Source organism: Equus caballus, chromosome 6 (assembly GCF_041296265.1).
Source record: "Equus caballus isolate H_3958 breed thoroughbred chromosome 6, TB-T2T, whole genome shotgun sequence".
NCBI lineage: Eukaryota > Metazoa > Chordata > Mammalia > Perissodactyla > Equidae > Equus > Equus caballus.
The window spans coordinates 77,180,059-77,205,070 of NC_091689.1; the positions used below are offsets into that span (position 1 = coordinate 77,180,059).

Below are 25,012 nucleotides of genomic sequence, written 5' to 3' on the forward strand. Positions count from 1 at the left end.
ACATACAAGTGAGAGACATGAGTTCTTAATGATTTTTTGTTGGAATTTGTAAAATTCATGACATATATGGAAATTAAAGTATTTCATTTTATTACATCTATTTCAATTTGTAACACTTACTAAGATCCAAAGAAAGCCACTGTGTTCAAGAAATTTACTCTATTATCAGATGCAGTGAATGTTTCAAAAACTCAAATTATACAATCTCATTTTCTTCTTTATTAAATTTCCTCTGTTGACATGAGCTAAATGGCACTCTTTCCTTTACAATGTTCAAATGGACAGGGTTTTAACCTGAGCCATTCTATTTTGATCTGTTTCAAATAATGTGGTCCTGAGTAAGATTTTGTTTGTTTTTTTTCCCTTAAGCATAACTGCTATAGATTTGTTTAAGGTTGCATTTGAAGAAAGGGTTCCACTGCTATTATAAAAACAGGAAAAAAGTAGTAGTAGTCAGAAAACCATTGCTATATATTATCACAATCTGTATATACTTACATTTCCTAAAGATAATCTAGTTAGCACTAGAAAATACATTAATGGATTTTCTCTGGCTCAGGCTCAGCCATCAGAAATAGTTTTTAAAACCAAGTTATCCTCCCCAATTAAGGAAAGCACAGATCATAAAACAAGCTACCTACAGTAGACAAAATATCTTTGCTATGGTGACTGAGAAATGATAATATCCATTTCTGACCTTAAAACAGTTTAGCAAGCATTTCAAATGGGAAACAAATGAAATTCACTTATCCTGAGTCTTCACAGCATACTTCAATAAATTAAGAACGACTAAAGAAGAATTTAATGAAAAAAATCAAGAGATTTTTAAAAATTAAGTGGATCTTTAATTTTTTAATTAATGCATACTGTAAGAAAAGTGTAAGGCTTACTTTTAACACATGACAAAGTTCAAAGACACCATCATTAATAGGTACTAAAGCATAAAATCACACACAATGTGATCAAATAGCTTGAATAGAAAAGCTTTACAAATAGGTTTTAAAAAACGGTTTGCATTGGCCTAATTTTAAGGCATTCTCAAGGGTACCACACCCTTATATCAAGCAGATAGCCATTCAGAAAATCTCAAAGGTATTTTGATGTTAGTTTTCAGAGTCTGTATCACTAAAATAACTAGTTTTTAAGTTGTGTGGTTTTAAAAATTCACACTTAAAACTAGTGTAGAAAAATTAAAAAATTTCTTTTTGCTGAGGAAGATTAACCCTGAGCTAACATTCATGCCAATCGTCCCCTATTTTTTAGTATGTGGGCCACCAGCACAGCGTGGTTGCTAACAGAGCGGTGTAGGTCTATGCCCAGGGAACCCAACCCAAGCCAGTGAAGTGAAGCGTGCTGAACTTAACCACTATGACACCAGGCATGGCCCAGAAACTTTTTAACTAAATACTTATTCTGCTTAAAAGCGTGATTTTAGTTTTGAAGAAAATTATCCCACATTTTCTGTTTTCCTCATACACAACAAAAACAAATGCCCCTTGATGACTGATCATTTTGAGTCCTCATATACAACAAAATACCCTTCAATTACTCCCCTATTTAAATCAATGACTTTCATTTCAATAACTTTTTAATTATCTAATTTAATTAGTTTCATAATCAAAGTAGTCCAATATCATGTGACTTTGTGATACAGCTTTAAAATTAACAGAATTTGATCACTGCTTTACAATGTAATACGTATCTATTAAAAAACAGAGCATACCTTTTACTGTGAATGCTCTCTACTAAGATTATATGAGATAAAGAGGCAATTTTGATATAAAAAAATAATCTTCCTAATGATTTCAGTAAAACATACCCTAGTATTTTGACGCGTTGCAAATTCCCAGCTCAGACAAACCCATATTTAAATGTAAGAACAGGAAACCTTTCTTATCTGGGAATTCAGGATTCTTGATTTCTAATATTTCTTGCTTCCTGCTGCTGCTCTATCCTCAATCACAAAGGCTGCCTACAGATAGTCCCTCCTAGAGAGAGAGAAGCAAGTGTTAAAGGTAAGTGCTTAAAGACTAAATCTCAGTAACTATGCTTATAGGTAGGTCTGTCTGTGCAGGGGAATCTTTAAAACATCTCTCTCTCCTACTAACAAATAGAGCACACTGTATATAAAACTGCAGTTCAGAATCAAATAAAGATGATTTAGGAATGCATACCAACAGAGGTTGATGCTTATTTTAAAGCTAATCACCAGGACCTATCCTTTCTCATTGATGGTTCCAAGATACCTAGCCTGGACCTCCAAAGAAAGTGCTCACCTGTAGTCAGCCTACATGTTCCCTATCAAATTTAACCAGTTCTTTCAAGACAGTCCTTGTCAATCCATGTTAGTGAAACTGTGGTTCTTTATAACAGCTTTTAGGAATATATTCCTAAAGGACAAATGGCTATCAGAGACAAAATTAACACCAAGGAAGTATCTTATCTAAGTACTCAAAAAGAACACTTCATCTTCTCAAAGATACATCACAATAGATGAGTAGAAGTACCTTTAATCTTAATTTCTTGTGACATTTAAGACTTTCTTTTTCTAATATATATAAAAAAATTTCCGTAAACTACCTGCATAAATCATTTTACAAATCCTGACATCTAAAACTGGGCTATACAGAAACACATTAATTTGCTCAACTGGTAAAAATAGAACATTAAGTGAAAATCTATTACATACATACTTTAGGTAATGAGTCTTCATAATGTAAAAATATTCTTTGCTGTACCAAAGGTTTTATCAAAGGATTAATCCACAGGGTGAAAACAAGAGAGGATTTGGAACAGTTAGTCACAAACTCAAGTTCTGGAGGAGTCAGAACTAGCAAGCTGTCGAACCCACTTTCAGCATAAAGACAGACAGCCCTGAATCACGTATTGCACATGTTGTAATAATTAAATGAAATAATGTATTTAACAATGCTTTATAAATTATAAAGATAAGGACTAATAATAGTGCTCCACAGATATGTTTAAATTACTGTTCCAGAGAAGTACATAACCGAGAGGTTTGGTTTAGTTCAGGAATAAAGAAAAATAAAAATTTTAGGAAAAACTGATTGAAAAAAGCCAGACAATAAAGCTTGGCTTATGGTATTGAAAAGCAGTCTAATCACCAGAATCTCTACTCAAGGAACATCTGTATATAAACCACATTAGTAGTCAAGATATAAGTCAATTAGTCATATTTTGATTTTTTGATATGTATTGTTAATTCATAAATACACTCCTCACCTGTCTGCATTGAACACTGTTGCTGACTTCTTTAAGAACTGTATGCCACCATTAGTAAGACTCTCTGTATTTCTAGGCTCATGAGAGAAATATACCTTTGCCAACTGCCCAATTTTGATTTCGTTAATCTTACTTTCTCAAACTGCAGCTATAAGCATTTGATATGAAATGGAGGACTGACATAAATAAGTGGAGGGAGGATAATTTGCTTATACTAGGAAAGCTAATCACATCTTTAAAAATTATTAAAAGATAAGGGAAATACTTTATATTACTTCAAAGATAAAAGAACCCTGGAGGATATGAAGAAACTCCTAATCACATATATTGCCTGACCCTTTAAATAGAGTAAAAAACTCTTAAATGCTTCAAGTATAAAATGCTTCCAAGTCCTCAAACTAACCTTTTAAGGGTCAAAATTTTAACCACTTCTTGGCAACCTGCCAAATTATAAATCCTACCTTTTTAACTAGTGTTATGTATGGGGGGGTGTATCTTATTACCTACAGGGAATCATAATTACGATCAGCTGTTGCGACTACAGCCATGTGTCAAGACTTCTCTAGCCTTCACCTTACGAATTACCTTCAACTTTAAAATGTGCAAACTCAGATGATCTAGGTTAAACTTACGTGCAAATTAAAAACTCTCAATATGTTTAGACTGTGTTTTTGCTCACAGTATAGGTAAAATAAATAACTTTGAGTGGCTGGTAAACTTTAGTGTTTGGCTCTATACATATGTCCTCAGTTCAAAGGCCTTCTTTAGTTTTGGATTCTCAGCTCTAATACTATTTTAAATTAACAAAAATCTCAACTTTCCTTAAGTGTCAATTACTGTGTCTTTGTTTAGTCGAATATCTTATTTCTATATAATCATTATAATTTCATAAACCAACAGGCTTACCATCTATAAGTTCCTTGAAACTAAACATAGTCATAGTGGACATGCTTAGTCTCAATTTGTTCTAGTGTCCCCAAGGGTAGGCAGTTACACCACGGGCCATGAAGGCCACGACAGCTTCCATTATCCTGAATCTTTTTGCCCTAAGTAAAGTGGATTCTATAAAATATCTAGAGACTAAGTTCAATTACTTAGTCAATCTAAAGTCCTGACATGGCTTTTGTTTTAAATAACCAGAGAACAAAAATTTTAGAGCTTGAAGAGATTGAAACTAACTTTGACTTTGGATATAGATATTTTAAGAGCATGAAAAATTTCAGGAATGTCTCCAAAATAAATATACTAGACAACTATATACCTTAATTTTACTTGTTTCTTAAAGAGCAGAATTTCTTCAATGCCTAAAATATTAAGACGAAAGTAAATAAATGAGTCCTCCTTTTTGGTTCTTGACATCTACTCTGAATCATATTTCACTGAACCTGGAGTAAAAATCTCAGATAGCTCAGGTGAATTTCTGAAACACACATAAGACTAGGAAGATGATCCTGAATACATTTTGTACTATTTTCTTATTATGTAGATTTCCAACGACTGTAAATCTCACTTTGATTTCTACCTTTGTACTAGAAGTGAACATTAGCAATTTTTTTTTTTTTTTTTTTTTGCTGAGAAGATTAGCCCTGAGCTAACATCTGTTGCCAATCTCTCTCTGTTTTTTGCTTGAGGAAGATTAGCCCTGAGCTAACATCTGCGCCAATCTTCCTTCAGTTTATATGTGGGTTGCTGCCACAGTATAGCCGACTAGTGGTGTAGGTCCACAGCCAGGATCCAAACCTGTGAACCCAGGCTGCCAAAGCAGAGCACACCGAATTTAACCACTACAGTACCGGGCCAGGCCTGTAAAATTTTAAACTATGGACCACTTTTTAAAAATTACTTTAATTTCAAGCTATCCCTTGAGGTATTTGGAAACAAATTAGAGTTCAAATTCCTGCCTTGAATATCAAATAAACATTACCATAGTGATTTGAATGAAAGAATATGTAAGAAAGCTTTAGCATGGGGCCTGGGGCCAGTTAGGAGACTGAATACAGACACTTACTGCTAATTCTGAAATCCAAAGTAAACTACATGTCTCTCTTTAAAAACAGAAAGGGACTGTGAAAGGAAAATGCGAGGAGAGACCTTAATAACTAATGGCCATGAAAAAAAAACCACTAGTGAATCTGAAATCTGGTTCTATTTTTCAAAGCAAATATATAATTCAAAACACATCTAATTTTTATCATACCAATAAAAAGACTCAAACTGAAAATTTAGTTCAAGGCCTATGTGATTTTGTTAACAAGTATTCACTTACTATTTATAATGAACAATTTATTAGTAGACTGTGTTCTTGTTACTGCTCAACGGTTTATTTAACTGATGGCTGCCATCCCCATTAGCAACAATGAAATAATTCAGAATATTCTCTGCTTACTCTCCACTTTCAAGGTTAACTATTTTGTTTAAACAATACCACAACTCCCCGCTCCACCCACCACAATTTACGGTAGGTATAGCAGGTAAGTATGTACTTTGTTTTAAAGGCAATCTTCAACAAAATGTTTGTTATCCAAAGGAGTTAACACAAAAGAAGGAAAATATTACATGCAAGAAAGGTGTTGACTGCAACATGATTATGTTAAGTATTTTCAACTTAAAAATATTCAACAAGAGTTAAAAACATAGATAAATTTAACACTGTCTAATAGAGATGAATATGTGCATAGTGTACAACCTAGTAGTTTCACTTGTAGATACATATCCTAGAGAAACCCGGAACACGTACACCATGTTAAAGCTTATGGTTGTGTGAAAGATGCATGGAGAGTGTAAGGAAGGATGGAGAATGATATCTATTTTATACATTCCAATTTTCATAGAGAAAAATACATATTCAAATTATGTCGTTGAACCTCACAATGTGGTCACTGAATGCAATCTTATGAAAAGCACTGAATTGAAACTTTCTACCCAACCAGTAATACTGCTTCTCTACCGAAAGCAAAATCTCCTCTACTTTTAAAATATTTAATCACAAAGCAAATGAACGTGCACTAAATTCAACACAGACGAAATCTTTAGTTGGGTGGCAGAAAAAATTATGCATTCTTATTTCACTAGTTAATGCTACTGCAAACACATAGAAATTTACAATTATATTAAACTCAAAAAGCTATCTCCTCAAAATAAATTTTCAGCTATCCTTAGTCCCTTCTTGCCAAAGACCACTCTAGGTGTTAAGCTAATTAGAACTGTTTCCAAGTATACAATTATGAATTTGACTGGTATTACAAATTTTTTTTTTCTCTTCCCAGAACTCAGCCACAGAGTTTGTATACAGTTATCTCCTTCTTTCCACACTGTTAACGAAAATATAAGTAAAACAAAGAACTCTGGGGGCTGGCTCCGTGGCCGAGTGGTTAAGTTCGCACGCTCCACTGCGGCGGCCCAGGGTTTGGATCCTGGGTGCGGACATGGCACCACTCGTCAGGCCACGTTGAGGCAGCGTCTCACATCCCACAACTAGAAGGACCTGCAACTAGGACATACAGCTATGTACTGGGGGGGTTTGGGAAATGAAGCAGGAAAAAAAAAAAAAAGGAAGATTGGCAACAGTTGTTAGCTCAGGTGCCAATCCTTCAAAAAAAAAAAGGAAGATTGGCAACAGTTGTTAGCCTAGGTGCCAATCTTTAAAAAGAAAACAAAAAAAAACCCCAAAAAAACACAAAGAACTTTGAAAACCCCAATTATGTAATAAGCAATTAATTCCAATGTGCTCATGGACAAACAATTTGAATGCAGCTAATATTAAAAATATTTTTGGGATTTATCTCCTTCACTAATTTTTACACATTGACAAACTACTAACTCAGAAAATACAGCATGATTAATATGACAAACAACAAATTTTTACTGCACAATTCATAACAATGGGGCTTTATAATGAATATTCAATGTACCAGTACCATGATTTACTTGGCCCGAATTGAATCAACATAATACATTAAAAGTCAAAAATGTCCTGTCTCTTAACCATTTACTATGTATGAGGAACCTCAGTAATAATCTCTAACTCAGACTCTGAAATTAGTTCACACTGAATTAAAAACAGGAGTTAGAAAATACTGTTCTAAATTCAATTCTGCCTCTTAAGCTAAGAGACCTTGGGACCAAGTCACAGAACACGAAATCCAAGTTTCCTCATCTGTAAAACGAAACGATACTATTACATCTGCTCTGATTATCCCACAAGGCTGACATAAAGAAGAAATCAAATAACCTATGTAAAAATTACCTGAAAAATATAAAACACAAAGCAGAAAGAAGGTGTTATTAATAGTAGTGAACAGATATCCCAAGGGGGAGAAGTACATTGAAGATGAATTACTGCATTTCTACTAGAAAAAATACTTAATCTGTTATTCCTATAAAGGTTAAGGTTTTTGTTTTTTAAAAAGGTATGCATCTAAAATTTTTTAACTATAAAAGAATAGAAAGATGAATAAAAGAAAATTAGAAGGAAATATACTGACAGAATTTGAATAATACAGAGAAATTTGTCTAAAGCAAGGGGAAAACACGTTTCTGTGAAATAATTTATGAAAGGCAGTATCAACTCTTTAGACTAGGTGGAATGAAATCATGCTGGGGAATTAAAGTACGATAATATTAAATACTTATTCTCAGACTCACCTCTGCCCATTTAAGAATACAGGTCATGCAGAAGACATGATTACAGCTTTCTGGAAAACCAACTTCCTTCTCTAATAGGCAATTAAGACATATTGGACATCTGTCAGCTTCGCTGTACAACAGACCAGTGGTAGCAGTATTATCTTTGTTTTCTTCACCTATAAAGCAAAGCAGTCATATATGCTTTCAAGTTCTCCAGACCAAATGACTCATGTTTGTGGCAGTATCATGGAGTAGATACTCTAAAATACCCTCCTACTACAAAGTAATTAGATCTTAGATACATTATAACAAACATACTGCTTGAGCACAATGTTCCCAACATTTACTAATTTATATTTTTTAATGGGAGAGGGAAAAAATTTCTTCATGAATTTAATTTTAAAAGAATAGTCACATGCTTCAAAAATTTAAAAGTAAAAAAAGTTATAGTGACAAATCTCCCACTCACATCTACCCCATTCATCCAGTTGTGCCCAACACAACAAGTAGCAACTGTTTAGTTTCTTCTGTGTTCTTCCAAGATTTTCTTTTTTTTTTGAGGAAGATTAGCCCTGAGCTAACATCCGCTGCCAATCCTCCCCTTTATGCTGAGGAAGACTGGCCCTGAGCTAACATCTGTGCCCATCTTCCTCTACTTTATATGTGGGACACCTGCCACAGCATGGCTTGACAAGTGGTGCGTAGGTCCACAGCCGGGATCCGAACTGGCGAACCCCTGGCCACCCAAGCAGAACATGCGAACTCAACCACTGCGCCACTGGGCTGGCCCCCCAAAGATTTTTTTTAATGCAAAGACAAGCAAATCTTAATACATATTCTTTCAAAACTCCTTCTTCACACAAATGCTAGAACACCATACACACTAGTCTGTATTTTTTTTGTTTCAACCTATTGATGGACATTCACTTGTTTTCAATCTTTGGCTATTACAAACAATGCTGCAATAAAAACCTTGTCATTTCACATTTTTAATAGTACATTTACAGGATAAATTCCTAAAAATGAAATTGTTAGATCAACGTGTACGTACATTTGTAATCTGAACAGATACTGCCAGATTATACCCACTGGAGTTTGTACTAATTTAAATGCCCATCAGCAACATAACCAACATACAAAAGTATGCATTGCAGGCTTAAAAGTAAGTAAGAGAAACTGCAAGATTCAACATAAAATAAAACAAAAACAAAGAAATGGTCAGCTGAAATGTGAACAGCATACACCAAGAAAATGGAAAAGCTGAGATTGTCCTGGAAGCAAATAGTCCATACTAGTGTTCAGATCTGGAGACTAACCCTTAGGACCAACCTACGTAGGGAAACAGATCCTGAGAGATTCCAATTTTAAACCAAGACCCTCAAACGGGGCTAATGTGGTCCTAGCATGGGTTCAGGAAAAAGCAAACACAAATCCTTTGGGAGAAAGCATCCTTAATTTAGACCCTCAGGATTTCAGATTAAATTTATCAAATATGAGCTCATAATTAAACATCACCAAACCTAAGAAAATAAGTTACCTTGAGTAAGAATCAGCAGTAACAAGAATCTATTTAGATTTACTTATTTTTTATTTTTATATATTTATTATAAATTTATTTAGATACCACTGGTTTCAAGTATAATTTTCAAATACTACGTAGAATGATTAAAGAGCAGATTAGACCCAGAAGAAAAGACTATCTGTGAATTGGAAGAGAGATTTGAGGAAAATACCTAGACTGAGAGAGACAGACAAGGAGACGTAACCTGTGAAAGAGAGGTTGGGAAATGAAGTCAGAACAAAGTCTAACATACTAATTGAAGTCCAGAAGAACAGAATAAAGGAGAGGTAACAGTAAAAGCAGTAATGGCTAGGACACGACAAAACAAACAAACAAACAAATATGATCCAACAGATAAAGGACACATAAAGTGTATGCTAAACAGGAGAAATGAAAATAATCCATACCTAGAAACAATGTAGCAAACTGTATAACATCAAAGATGAAAACAAGCTCTTAAAAGCCAAAAGAGGGAAAAGACAGATCTACAAGGGAATGACAATTAGGCTGAAAGAGATTTCTTGACAGCAAGAAACCAGAAAATGGCTAAATAGTATCTTCAAAGTGCTAAGAGAAAAAGAAAAGGAAATGTATCAATTCAGAATTGTGTATCTATCTTTGAATAGTTTGAAGAGGATAAAAATAAATATAAAAACAGAGTTTATCACCAATAGACTCTCACTAGAGAAACTTTTTAAAGTTTTTTTCAGGAAGAAAAAAAGAAATGAAGACAGAAACCTTCTAAAAATACTGTCTGTACAAAATGTCTTCTAAGTTTGGTGTTTGGGAAAAAAAGAATCAATTAAAATGATGGGTGACTATAACCTATAAATCAAGAGTAGGATGATCAGAGTTAAAGTGTTCTAAGGTTCTTCTGTTGACAGTGAAGATTAAAATATTAACTTTAGAAGCAGAGGAAAATATCAATGCTATTTTTAAGAAATAAGACAACAACAACAAAAACAGAAAAAGTACATAATTCTGAATTCCTTAACAAGTAGGGAGCAAAATTTAAGAAGAAAAGGAAAAGAGCTCAACAAACCAAAAACTTTGATTAGTTGAAAACAAAATAGGAGGAGGAAAAAAAAAGTTTGCATTTCTTATTCAGACAGCTTATTTCAGAATTTAAGAACAAAAGAAGTAAAAACAAAAAACTTGTGTATTTTGAAATGTATACAAATGAACAGTGTGGAAACACTAAGTTTTGCTTTCAACACACAAGCTTTATAAAAATCAAAAGTTACCTTCCGTATCTTCATACTCCTGATCTCCCACATTTAGGGTATATAAAGTTTTCTTCTTCATTTCTCCTTGAAAAAGGGTTTCCTACAGGATGAATTACAGAGAAATTTTATGTTTGCCTTCTCCCAATAATAACACCACCCCCCCAGAACTGTAAGAAATTATGTTACACATAAAAGAACATAGTTACAAGCCAAGCCAGTATATTTTGTGGATAATCCAGTACCTCTTTTATACTCCATGTCATCAAGCACACAGTAGTACTGAAAGGAAAAGCCTTATATAAGTATTAATCAACAAAGACTAAATGATAAATTTTGTGCTAAAGACTTAAATACAATCGGAGCTTAGGGGAAAGAGATCAATTTGGACTGGAGTTTTCACTGAAGGAGACCGGTTATACGTGTTCAGGAATTTAAGGCATTTAAGAAACAACATAGTGTGAAGGAATAAAATAGAGTTTAGCTATGTCAATGTGCCAAGAACAAGAGTGAGTGAGTGAATGAAAGTATAAGAGAGAGAGAGGAAGAGAGTGTGTACACTGAGGAGATGGGCATCTGAAAGACTACAGTGAGGGGTAATGAAAGCAAGAAGCAGAGCAATGTAAATCAAGCAGGGCTAGATTACAGATGGATCTCTCACAATTGACTGAGAAGTTTAGGTTCAATCTTATAGATTCCCCTGAAGAAGACTGACATGATAAAAGTGATGTAAATAAATCTTTTAAAAGAATCATCTACTGACAAGCACAGAATGGATTATAGTGGGGAGAGATCAGAAGCATAGAGATTTGCATGGCTAGAGTAACTGGCTGTGAAGTGAAGAAAAGAAAGTAAGTTCAGAGCTAAAGAATTTCTGAGATTTGGTGACTAAATAAATACGGGAAAGGAGTCAAAGACTATTCTGGCCTAGGGGACAAGGAAAATGGTGATTACAGGAGGCAAAATGAGAAATGTGGGAAAGGAAATTAATTTCTTAAGTCAAAGGGAACAAATTAATGAAGTAAAATTATTTTTTAAATCAACTCAGAATTCTTTCTTGAATTGATGCAAGACACATGATTGCAATGAACCGTTCAAATATGCTTTGTAATATCTAGGCACAAGAAATCCCTAATTTCATCAGTTATGATTCTCCCATATATATATTAAGTAATTTTTCTATTAGTTTCTTAAATAATTTACACATGCTAGATTAACATATGTATTGCCCACGAAAACTCTCTATTAGGTCAAACAAGGAGAAACGCAGCAAAGGCCCCTACCTTGATTCAACAACCAACTGTAAAGCAGAATAAACTTACTAGCACATATAAGAACGATTTAAACGTTTTAATGGATTAAAAATTTGAAATGAGCCAGGATCAGAGCTACTTTTTAAAAAGTTAATTTAATCACAGTCTGCCTTAATAAAAGTAGAATGTCAAAAAGGAGGAAAAATTCCCACTCAGCCTACATTTGCAACATTTATTTCAGTTCTGACGCTATTTAGGAACAAACAACAAAATGATGTAGTGTCCAGGGAAGATGACTAAAATGCTGACAGCCCTGAAAACCATATCAAATGCAGAAAGGTAAAGCAGTAAGGTGGTTAGCCTGGAAGAATAGAAAGCTTAAGAAGAAGGTTAGCAGTTAGCTTCAAATGGAATGGGCTGTTCTGAAGGTAGGTAGAATAACCTACCAATGAAGCTATTCAAACAGAAGCTCAATGAGCTGTGAGGTTTTTTTTCAATTCAAAGATTTGAGTGCTATATGTACACTATTAGGCAATGCTGTAAGTACAACATTGAACAAGACAGAAATTCCTGCCTTTATCCTAGTCAGGGAGATACAATAAACAATGTAAGTTAAGTAAAATATCTAGTATGTCAGATGTTGAGAAGTGTGTTGGAGAAAGATAAAACTATATGATTGTAAAATAAAACATTCAATTAGTATGGCTAATAAGTGAGAAAGTAGAGAAGATACTATTTCACACAGACTGTTTAGGGAAACTCTTTCTGATAAATTGAAACTTGAACTGGCAAGGTGAAAGAAGCGAGGAGAAGAGTGATGTGGATATCTAGAGGAGTGCATTCTAGGCAGAAAGAACAGCAAATTCAGAGGGGAGGAGGCATGTTTGTGGTTCAAGGAACAACAAAGAGTTAGAATAAAGTGTGGTCAGAATAAAGTAAAAGAGAGAAAAAGCAGTCGACGAGGACAGAGAGGTAACAGAATGTAAGATGATGCAAAACCTTATAGGCCAAGGGAAACACAATGGCTGCTTCTCTGAGTCAGATGGGCCAGTAGAGGGTTTTAAGCAGAGGAGGCGGCAAAGGAAAAAGTAGAGGCCAGCAACGAGACTACTGCAACAATCTGGGGCGGGGAAGATTACAGTGGCTTGTACCAGAGTAGAAGCGAGGGTGATGAAAAGTGTTCACATTCCAGTGTGTTTTCAAAATACAGCCATCAGGATGTGCTGACATATTGTGGGGTATGTGTCAGAGAGCAAGAGTCCAGGATAATTCTGAAGTATTTTGACCTGAGCTACTGGAACGATGGAATTGCTGAAACAGAAGATTACTTTAGAAATGTGCAGATAGTCATAGGTTACTCTACTTGATATTCACTCAGGACAGTAACAGTATCACATGGGAACCTGTTACAAGTACAGGATACCCAGGCACCACCCAGACTGAGTGAATCTGCATCTTATCAAGATCTGTACCCAATTCATAGGTACATTAAAGCCTGTGAAACACTGCTCTAGACAACTTCCCAACTTAGATGATTTCAGAGTCATATTGTGCTCCTGTATGATCTATAATTGAGTGTACTACTTTATTTGGGGAAATTCATGCCATCTCCTCCATTATCCTAAACATCTGAATAAAAAACATTTAAGTTGGAGTTAATTCAATGTGAGAAAATGTCAATTTGAAAATTAGCACAATATTTTAAAAATCTAGGAAGTTCTCAGAAGATGTAATATGTCATCCCTTAACATAGCTAAATAATTTATGTCCTATTGGATAGTCTAATCTATGCTATTTTCACATTTTCTCCCTTAAGGATATTAAGCTTATATTTACATATTAATATATTAATTATAATTTACAATTAATATTTTACGGTAAATAGTATTTTCTCTATTTTAACTCATGAAATGAAGTACACAAGTAACAGTTTATCACTGAGAAATTAAGAGACTTTAATCAAGTTACAGACTGCCTTTCCTTATATGTTAGAAATCTGCTTAAAAAACTGTTCAGGTGTTTAAATTTTTAGAAGTTGTGTGCTGCTTCTTGAGCATATCATGGGTTAACTGTTTCCATACCTAAAATGATTAAGCTACCTTACCAGTTTATTCCACAATGAATAGCATTTAGCATTTCACTAGACAAAAGTAACAAGTTTCAGCTCAGCAACTTATAAACTTACAACTTGTTCATGCTTATCTCTTCTATCTGCCTGGACTCCAGTTTTTAATCTAAGAATCCAGGGTTTTTAATACCTCTTGCTTTGAATTTCCAGTAACAGAAGCATGGGAATACAAATACAGACTCATGGTCCTAGCCAGTAATTTGTGGTCAATAAAATACCTAAGAGAGAAACTGTGGGTGGGCAGGGCTATTCTTTCTTGTGATTATCTGAAAAGTTAGATATAACCCAATTTTATGATATTAACTATTTATGAGTCTATAATCATAAGTCATAGTCTACCTAGACTACTTATTAGTTCTACTAGTAAGTTCTGTAAGTTAATTACCTATAAGCCAAATCTAATTTTCTTTTAATTTTTGTTTACCTCAAATAAATTTCAAAGATGTTCATTCTAGATTTTAGGTAAATTCTTTTTACTTTTCAGATTATTTTAAATTTATAAATTTCAATTTTTAATGCCTCTTCCCAGGCTCTACTTTTCTAAGGTAAAATATCTTTAAGTCTGTTATCCCAAATATACCACCATCAAATATCGCCAAATATACCATCTGAAAGTGTATCTATCTTCCAGGTTGCTCTTTTCTATTTAGCTATATATTGCTTCTATTATGTATTAGAAATACTATTCCAAATATGTTCATAAAACAGTTTGGGAAGAATGACCTAATTTTAAAATTTTGTTTATCATAAAAGCCATCAACTTTTAGAATTTGGAATGCAAAAAGCATTGGTACAAATCAGTTTTCGGGAACTCGAAAACTCATTTTCCCACACAAACTCCGGAATACGTGGAAGTGAAAATCCCAGGCCAGCCATTACAGCACATTCAAGTAAGACTAGTGTATAAGACATTTCAGTTCTCTAGAACAGTGCTGCCCAATAGGGAACTCTTCTATCAAGCACTTGAGACGTGGCTAGTCCAAGTGAGGAACAAAATTTTTAATTTTCTGTTAAGTTTTAATTAATTTAAATTTAAGTAGTCCAATGTAGCTACTGGCTACTGTACTAGACAGCACAGCTCTAGGATATAACTACCACCCTCTATAAAAGGAAACTGCTTCAAATTATACCTGGATGCTAATAATATATTTTCTACTGTAGTAGCCGCTGAGGCACCTGAAGCTTCAAGGAATCAGAGAAGAGACCAGAGGTTCCTGGTAATAGAAACTAAACTTTTTTAGCCTTAGCTAGCTGTTTACAAATTCATACCCTTCTTCCTTTCTCTCCATATTTTTCTCTTCTAAAATCTGTTTCTTTCCACCTACTACAAAGCAGAACTCCATTTCTTTCTAGTTCACTTCAAAACTTGCTCTCCTTGCTTCCTCCTACCGTTCTTCAAGAAAGCCTACAGGATCTAAAGATATCAATATCCTAGTTAAGACTACAACTGTTAGGAGTCCGACAGACCTGGATTTAAATCCCAACTTCACTGCCATGCAATAAATTATTATTATCATTATTATTAACTCCAGTAAGAAAAGAAAAATAGGGAAGGGTAATACAATTGTTGCTTGCCCAATTTCTTTGTTTTCCCTAGAGGAAAGTGAAAGGCAAAGGCAAATATAGGTCTGAAAAAATACAAATCAACATTTATGAGTAACAACTAAATTGATTAAGTCAACTAATATTTTGTCAAAATGTACAATCAGATCCTTTAGGTACAAAGAAAGAAAAAGAGGGACAAATGAATGGCCATGAGGAAGTTTAACTCTATTCCCCACCCTACTCCCAAACCCAATCCTGCTATTACAAACTCCACCATAGAAAGGCATTGATGTGATAAATGGAAGCCAGGGTTGAATGAAAGGGATATGGGGGAAAAAAGTAAGAGCTGTCCCTACGTTGGGCATACTTAAGCCAAGGACAAAGCACACTTCATGAAGGTGCTAAATACTATATTGATTCATATGGTTAAAGTGTTCAAAGAACCCACACTGACTCCCAGAACCTCTCTTGGTAGTCTATTCCTCTTTATTCTTTATTTTCAATCCTCTATCCAAGATAAACCAGTCCCCAAATTCAACCCTCTGTCCAAAAGAACTCAATTCAAAAAAGAGGGGGCATTTACTAAGGTACTCTGAGTGGTATATTTCAGTGATTAATGACTTGGGCATTGGTTTCAGGCAAACCTGTGCTTATGACATTGTCTAGCAATAATAAGCATTCAAATTTAACCTTACTATTAATGCAGGATCTTCCACCCCAATCCCAGTATTAAATAAAATCATTATGTGCCTCCCAATTATCTACTCAAAAATTTGATCCTCCCTCTGAGAATGTTATTCTCCCTCAGAGAAATCATAAACAAGGCTATTTTTAATTGATGTCTAGGAAGGGATACTATCATTATCAGCCAGTGGTCAAAAAACTGGCTGACTGTCTGTAAATAAAGTTTTGTTGAAGCACAGCCAGGCTTTTTCCTTTACATACTGCCTATGGCTGCTTTTGCACTACAATGGCAAAGCTGAATAAATGCAACAGAATCCATATACTCTGCATAGCCTAAAATAATCACAATCTGACCCTTTTCAGAAAAAGTTTGCCAACTCTATTAAAGACTATAGAAGCCTGCCTAGTTTGAAGATGTGACTAAGTCTTTCATTGCCGAGGGCCTCCCAAGCTTTCTTAAGTATAGGCATCTATCTACATTTGTATTCAACCTGCTCTCTGACATAACAGCTACTTATTACACATTTGAGTCCACAGTTTTGCAATGCTGTCCTTAAGTTCCTTAAAAACTCCCCTGAAGGCTATGTAATTTTGTTGATTTCTCTACATTTATTTTATCAATCTGGCTTAAACTATCACGGATATTTGCTCTGGTGCCTTCAACTTGTTCACTCAGTGTAAGGTTAAGGCAATTAATTCCTTCGGCTTGATAGTTATTTCCTTTCCAGCTTCTCGCTACATAATCAACTAACTCCTGATTCTGATATACCACTGTTGATTTTTTAAACCCTTGCAGAATGCTCCCAAAGTTTTTTTTCCTTACCTGATTTCCAGTGTATAACAATTTTATCAGATTTTGTTAACTAGACTTCTTTGCTTCAAGCAGGCTATTCTGACATTTTTGTTCAGAATATCCTTCACCTGCATGTTTGGTGCTGAAGCTTTAATACTAGTCCTCGTCAATATAGAGACAGGAACATCCCGTCTAAAAGACAGGTTTTAGAAAAAATTGCTTGGGTTCAAACCTCAACTAGTCTGTCACTAGTTGGGTGACCTTAACCAGTGTAGGCTTGTTTTCTCATCTATAAAATGGAGATATAGTAGCAACCACTTCAGTCATTATGAAGATTAAACTACATACATGTAAGCTGTTCATGAACTCCTAGTTCACCTTTGAGCTACACATATATTTAACCTTAAGCAGCATACCATAGACTCTGAAAACATTTAAGGGATAAACATTCATGCAGGCCACAGATTGGCTACTGGGTAGTACACACACAGAAAAACTCCAAATAGTACTGCAAAGATTTTGAAAACAGAACTGAGATTAAAACTACAACCTGCAGAAAACTGGTAGGAGTGGCCTAAACCCAACAGAATTAATTGCCTGCCAAAACAAAAATACCGACATTCTCCATAGCATTTAAACAACACACTGAGTCATATAACATAATGTTCAAAATGTCCAAAACACAATCCAAAATTACTTGGTATAGAGAGAACCAGGAAAATCCCAAACTCATATGGGAAAAGACAAACAGAAACCAACACCAAGATGACACAGTTATTAGAGCAGTGGGTGAATCATTTGACAAAGATTTTAATGCAGGTATAAAAATGTTCCAACAAGAAAGAGCAAATACTCTTGAAACAAATGAGAGGCCAGAAAGTCACAGCAAAGAAATAGAAGATAGAGAGAACTACCAAATGGAAATTTTAGAACTCAAAAGTGCAATAACTCAATAGCAGAATGGAAAGTCAGTGAACTTGAAGATAAATCAACAGAAATTACCCACTCTGAACAAGAGAGGGAAAAAATATTGAAAAAAATTATTAGTGCTTCAGAGACCTGTGGGACAATACCAAAACACTAACATTCAAGTCAAAAGCTCAAGAAGAAGAAAATGAGTACAGTGCAAAAGAAAAAGAAAAAGTAATGGCTAGACTTTCCAAATTCAGTGAAAGACATAGACCTCTAGATTCAAGAAGCTCACAAACTCGAAATTAGATAATTTCAATGAAATCCATGCTTGGATGCATCACAGTCAAACTGCTGAAAATTACAAAGCAAAATCTTGCAAGAAGATTGAAAAAACAATGCATTACTTATGAGGGGAAGATGGGTTAATGATTTGAATAACTACTGACTTCTCATCAGAAACTATGTAAGCCATAGCGGTGAAGTTTGTGTGCTCTGCTTCGGCAGCCTGATTTGGTAGGTTGGGATCCCAGGTGCAAACCTACACCACGTTCAGCCATGTTGAGGCAGTGACCCACATACAAAATGGAGAGAGACTGGCAACAAAGGTTAGCTCAGGGTGAATCTTCCTCACCAAAAAAAAAAAGAAAGAAACTACGTAGGCTAGAAGGAAGTAGAATAACATTCTTAAAGTGCTAAAATGGAAAAGAACTGTAAACCCAGAATGTTCAATCTAGCAAAATTAACCTTAAGGAATGAATATGAAACAAAAGACATTCTCAGTTGAAGGAAAACTGTAAGAATTAGTTGTCACCTCTAAAAGAATTGCTAAATGAAGTTCTTCAGTCAGAGGAAATGGAACATGAGGAATGATGGAAGAGCAACAGAACTGGTAATTATCTGGGTAAATATAACTAACTGTTGTCCTCTTGAATTCTTTAACATATGTTTAGCAATTAAAAGCAAATATTACAACACTTTCCAATAAGATTTCCAATAAACGTAAATGCAACAAAAGACAATTACAACATAAAGGGACCTAAACAGTGGTAAGTTTTCTATATTTCACTTGAAGTGGTAAAATACTGATTCTAAGAAGACTGTGAAAATATAAGTATGTACATTATAATCCCTAGAGCAACCACTAAAAAAATTACATATAGGCAAAAACACACTAAGTTAAAATGGAATACTAAAAAATATGTTCAAATAACCCAAACAAAGAGGTTACAGAAGAACAAAAACAATGGGAACAAACAGAAAATAAAGTCAAAGATCTAAATCCAAATGTATCAATAGCTAAAATATGTGAGATGCAGCAAAAGCATTAGAGCATTAAAGTGCTTATATCAGAAAAGGTCTCAAATCAATGATGTGAACTTCTACCTTAACAAACTAGAAAAAGCAAAATACAAAGCAGACAAAAAGAAAGAAACGAAGAGAGCAGAAATCAATGAAATTGAAAACAGAAAAACACAGAAAAATCAATGAAGCCAAAAGCTCCTTCTTTGAAAAGATCAATAAAATTTAAACATCTAGCAAGACTGATTAAGTAGAATAGTACTGAATAGCCCCAGTACTATTTAAAGAAACTGATTTTGTAGTTAAAAAGTCTTCCAAAAAAGAAATCTCCAGGGGCCAGATGAGTGGCACAGTGGTTAAGTTTGCACGTTCTGCTTCAGAGGCCCAGAGTTCACCGGTTCAGATCCTGGGTGCAGACCTACATACTGCTTCTCAAGCCATGCTGCGGCAGGCGTCCCACATATAAAGTAGAGGAACATGGGCACAGATGTTAGCTCAGGGCCAGTCTTCCTCAGCAAAAAGAGGAGTGGTGGCGGATGTAAGCTTCAGGGCTAATCTTCCTCAAAAAAAAAAAAAAGAAAGTAAAAAAAGAAAGCTGCAGGCCCAGATAATTTCCCCGGTGGATTTACTAACCGTTTAAAGAAGAAATACAGAAGTTCAACAAAATCTCTTCCAGAAAATGGAAGATAAATACTTCCCAACTCATTTTATAAGTTCAACATTATCCTGATACCAATCCCAGAAAAGACAGTACAAGAAAAGAACAAACTGATAGACTGGATTTCATCAAAATAAACAAACTACGGTACATTCATCCATACAATGGAATACTACTCAGCTATAAAAAAGACTGGATTAGTGTTGCATTCAACAATTTGGATGAATCTTAAAGGCAATATACTGAGTGAAAAAAGCCCGTCTCAAAAGGTTACAAGCTACACAACTACATTTATACGACATTCTCATAAGGTCAAAACTACAGTGATAAAGAAGTACTATCAGTGGTTGCCTGAGTTAGGGGTGGGTTTGACTACAAAGATAGCATGAGGGAGGTTTTCTGGGGTGATGGAACCATTCTGAATCCTGACTCTGGTGATGGTAATATAAATCTAAATAGGTATTAAATTCACAGAACTACACACCCAAAAAAGGTCAATTTTACTATATGTCAATAAAATTTAAAAAATGTTTTTAAAAGTAAAGACTAACATGATAGAGCAATTATGGGCTAGGATATAAATTGTTAATATTTTCAACAAAGCTCCTTTTTCTCTGACAACATCATGGTCTCAGCTTTTCCAATGGTTCTACGCTATCACCAACAGATAGAGGCCACCTAAACTACTTTGCCACAGAGGAGCTTGAGATGAGGCATTTAAATTTTCTCTCTCTGGTTCCTGCATTTCTATAGCACTGAAGGGTCTGACAGACAACGCATATCTACAGCCAGTGGGACACAGATTAAAAGCAACAGGCACAATTTTACACCACACTAAATTCTAAGGCAGAGTTGTAGAAATAGATCAGTTCCAAGACCCTAGTGATGGTATGGAGCTGGCCAGTTTTTCATTGTTTGGGGGAAGAAAGACACTAAAGTTGGCTCCCAGTTGGGTTACACTCTTATGTGACAGTTGAGTACTCTATGAGCAGAATATATCTACAACGCAATGCTTTATTTTCTAAAAAAGAAAAATGAGTGCCTTCTATATGCCTGGATAGTTTGCCAGAGGGAGTTTGATAAAGAAATTGTAATATATGATAGGCTCCCATTATTTCCCCAAATGAGAAACTATTATAGAACAGAAACATGTTATAGGTCCTCCAACAATTTCAATATATAATTACGCAACTCCTGTCTGATAACTCCACTCCTGCTTAAGGTATGGAGGAGGAAATGGAAGGAGTTAATTGTTATCTTGATTTGTCCTGGAGATTCTCATCCCCATTTTCTCTACCCCTTTTACTAAAGTATGATGACATTAACTAATTTAAATAGAAATGGGAAATCTAAAGCTCTTATATTTTTTGTTTCTTTCCATCAGCAATTCCTTAGTGCCTATCACAGGTCCCTTGAAGGGAAGTGTTAACAAGTGTGGAAAAGTAGAGTTTACATATAGAACATTAAGCCTTTTGCCTATTAGAGACAAAAAGCAAAAGAAGAGTGAGATGTTAGAGACTCATCTCAGAACCAAACCTCTCAAGAGGACTACAGGGGGCTGGCCCCATGGCAGAGTGGTTAAGTTCACGCGCTCCGCCTCAGCGGCCCAGGGTTCTGCCAGTTCAGATCCTGGGCGCGGACATGACACTGCTCATTAGGTCACGTTGAGGAAGTGTCCCACGTACCACAACTAGAAGGACCCACAACTAGAATATACAACTACGTACTTGGGGGATTTGGGGAGAAAAAGCAGAAAAAAAAAAAAGAAAAAAGAGAAAGAGAAAAAGAAGATTGGCAACAGTTGTTAGCTCAGGTGCCAATCTTTAATTAAAAAAAGAGGACTACAGGAGCCCTTGGGATCAACAGCACTGTAGCCTCACATCCGGCAAGCAAAACAGCCAAGAGAAGAAGAAAGGCATCCTGGATGCAAGTATGGAAGCAGAGCAAGAACCAATGTCTTTTCATCCTTTTCTTCTAACCCCAAACAGGAAAAGTGTCAACAGTATCTTTATTTTAACACTTGGTCTACCTTGGAAAGACTTCTGGACTAAAATGGCACTCTCTGTCTACCTACCTCCCAAAAAAGGAAATGGGAAAATTATGTAGGGCACAGAAAACACATGCAAAATAAACAAATCCAAAGAATTAAAGAGGAATTAGTGACAAAAAATGACCACATACAAATGCTTGTTATGGAAGAATGGAAATGGATTTCATCTATGATAACAGGGAAAAAAAGGACAATGTTCAAAACATTTGCTTCTGAAATATTGCTTTGTTCTATTTAAACAAGATCTAAAAACCTTACAGTACAGAGTTTCAACTCCAGAAATTAGTCTCATTTTTGCACAGATGCTAAATGTCATTCTTTGGTTCGTCAAGAAATGTCACCTTCTTCATATTAAGCCCTTCTAAATTGATACAAGTTGCCACAGCGAAACAAATATTGAAAAAAAGAAGCAATTGTTTTTATAGTAAACAGGACACCCACTCTCTCTTTACTCTAGCTATGCCTATCATCTGAACTTCTTTAACTCATCCTAGGTAGTTATCTCACATAGAGATAAAGACAATTTACTATGTTACATAAGTATATAATCAATGTGTTCTTAAATGAGTATTTCACACATAATTTAAAGAGGCATTTCATAATCTTACTCCTATGAAACACTGCTAGTCTAACTTGGAAATATGTTATTACATACTATGAGAACTTACAGGAAAAAACCACACTCCTATATTAACATCAGGCATGTGCCGAACTGGGATTCTTTCCTAAATGTAATCTTATTACACATGCTTCGAATGCCCCAAGAGCTGGACTACTGGGTATGCTTTTCATACTATTTCTAACTATTACTTTCTGACAAGTCATAAGTCATCTCATTTAACTCTTATAGTATTTTGTGAAGGAGGTATCTCCATTTTACATACAACGTAATTAAGCAACTTGTCCAAGATCACAAAGCCAGTGATAAGCAGTAGGATTAGGAACTTACTAGCGCTCTGGTAGAAAATAAAATATTAAAATCCAAGTCACTAGATATTAAAAGTATTCAAACAATGAGAAATGGTAACACAGTTAATGATTTGAATGACTGCAAAATTGTTAAGCTGTTATCTGTCTTGGTCATCATGTTACCAGGATCCAGAAACATTGCCTTAAAGTGGATGCCCAATACACAGCTTTGAATGAATGATTTATGTATATGTACAACAACTATAGACAATATTTACTCAGCACATTTTATTTGTCAAGGATTGTTCTGAACTACACACACACACACACACACACACACACAATGCTCCATGGAGAAAAAATTAACACTTCTGAAATGAATGGAAAGATAAAGGTTCTCAGCCAAGAAAGAGTAACTATAAAAAAAAGACATAGGGGGCCAGCCCGGTGCTGTAGCGGTTGTTTGTGTGCTCCGCTTTGGCAGACTGGGGTTTGCAGGTTCAGATCCTGGGAGCAGACTGCACACCACTCATCAAGCCATGCTATGATAGCATCCCACATATAAAATAGAGAAAGATTGTCAACAGGTGTTAGCATAGGGCCAATCTTCCTCACCAAAAAAAAGAGAAAATGGAAATTTTACAACTGAAAAAGATAACGTCTGAAATAACATCTTGATAAAAGAATGGAAATGCAAAGGAATGAGTCAGTAAATGTGAAGATACATCAACAGAAATGATCTAATCTGAAGAACAGAGAAATAAAAGACTGAAGGAAAATGAAGAGTCTCAGGGTCCTGTGGACAACATTTGAAGGGCTACTCATGTCATCTGAGTTCCAGAAAAAGAGAAAGAGATTGGTACAGGAAAAAATATTTGAACAAAGTCCAGCGCACACCAAATATGATTAACTAAAAAAGAAAGATAAACACGCCCAGACAAATCATAATCAATTGGGGAAAAGCAAAGATAAAGGGAAAAAAATCTTTAAAGTAGATAGAGAAACATAGCACACAGAAGCTATTAATGATTCAAATTACTGTAAACTTCTCATCAGAAACAATGGAATCCAAGAAGACAACAGCACATCTTTAGTGCTAAAGATAAGAATACACAGAATTCCATATCCAGTGTAGAAATCCATCAGAAATGAAAGCAGAAAAGACATTTTCAGTTAAGAAAAACAGAATTTATCACCAGCAGGTCTACTATAAAGGATAGGAGGTTCTTTAGGCTGAAGAGAAGAGACACCAGAGAGAGACCTGAAATTTCAATGACACAGAACAAGAAAAACAGTAAACAGCAAAGCATATATAAGACTATTTTTCTCCTCTAAGTTCTTGAAAAGATGTGTGATCATCAAAAGCAAAAACTACATAACTCTCTGGTGGGGTTTTCATTGCATATACGTAATATATGTATATATATGTAATACACGTGACAACGATAACATAAAGGTCACTGGGGGAGGTATCGGGCTTCGACATTTACTTCAAGTGGTAAACATTAACTCAAAGCAGACTGTGAATGTTTAGGTGCAAATATGATAATCCCTAGAGGAGCACTGTTCAATAGAAATATAACGTGAGCCACGTTAAATTTCCTAGTAGCCATATTTAAAAGTCAAAAAAGGGCCAGCCCTGATGGCCTAGTGGTTAAAGTTCAGTGTGCTCCACTTTGGTGGCCCAGGTTCGGTTCCCAGGGGCGCGGAACCACATCACTTGTCTGTCAGCAGCCATGCTGTGGAGGCTCACATGGAAGAACTGGAAGGACTTCCAACTAGAATATACAACTATGACAGAACTATGTAACTGGGGCTTTGGGGAGGGAAGAAAACAAAAACAAAAAACAAACAAAAAGTTAAAAGAGATAAAATCAATTTAGTATATTTTATTAATCCAGTATGTCCAGCTATTAACATTTCAACATTTAATCAATAAGAGATTCATTAAATGCGACATTTTACATTCTTTTTGTGGTAGTATGTCTTTGAAAGCTGGTGTGTATTTCACACTTACTGCACATCTCAATTCAAACTAGCCACATTTCAAGTTGTCAAGAGCAGACCTAAAGCAACCACTAAAAAATAATGCAGAAAAATATAGTTAAAAGGCCAATAGATAAATTTA

The 25,012-nt window shown here is 35.0% G+C and overlaps 1 protein-coding gene across 8 annotated transcripts in view; it reads right to left on the reverse strand.

The window, feature by feature from the left end:
* The window catches only part of SCAF11 (SR-related CTD associated factor 11), a 67,376-nt gene that overhangs the window by 33,923 nt on the left and 8,441 nt on the right, over positions 1–25,012 (reverse strand). For 6 of the 8 annotated variants that reach the window (XM_023643431.2, XM_023643429.2, XM_023643430.2 and 3 more), the window contains exons 2-3: positions 10,675–10,756; positions 7,888–8,045 (exon numbers count right to left, since the gene is read on the reverse strand). In XM_023643431.2, the coding sequence (XP_023499199.1) occupies positions 7,888–8,045; positions 10,675–10,735 (219 nt within the window). In that variant the 5' untranslated portion in view covers positions 10,736–10,756. Of the gene's footprint in view, positions 1–1,819; positions 1,989–7,887; positions 8,046–10,674; positions 10,757–25,012 lie in introns of those variants that run through there. The other 2 variants (XM_070270159.1, XM_070270164.1) reach the window with 1 other exon arrangement.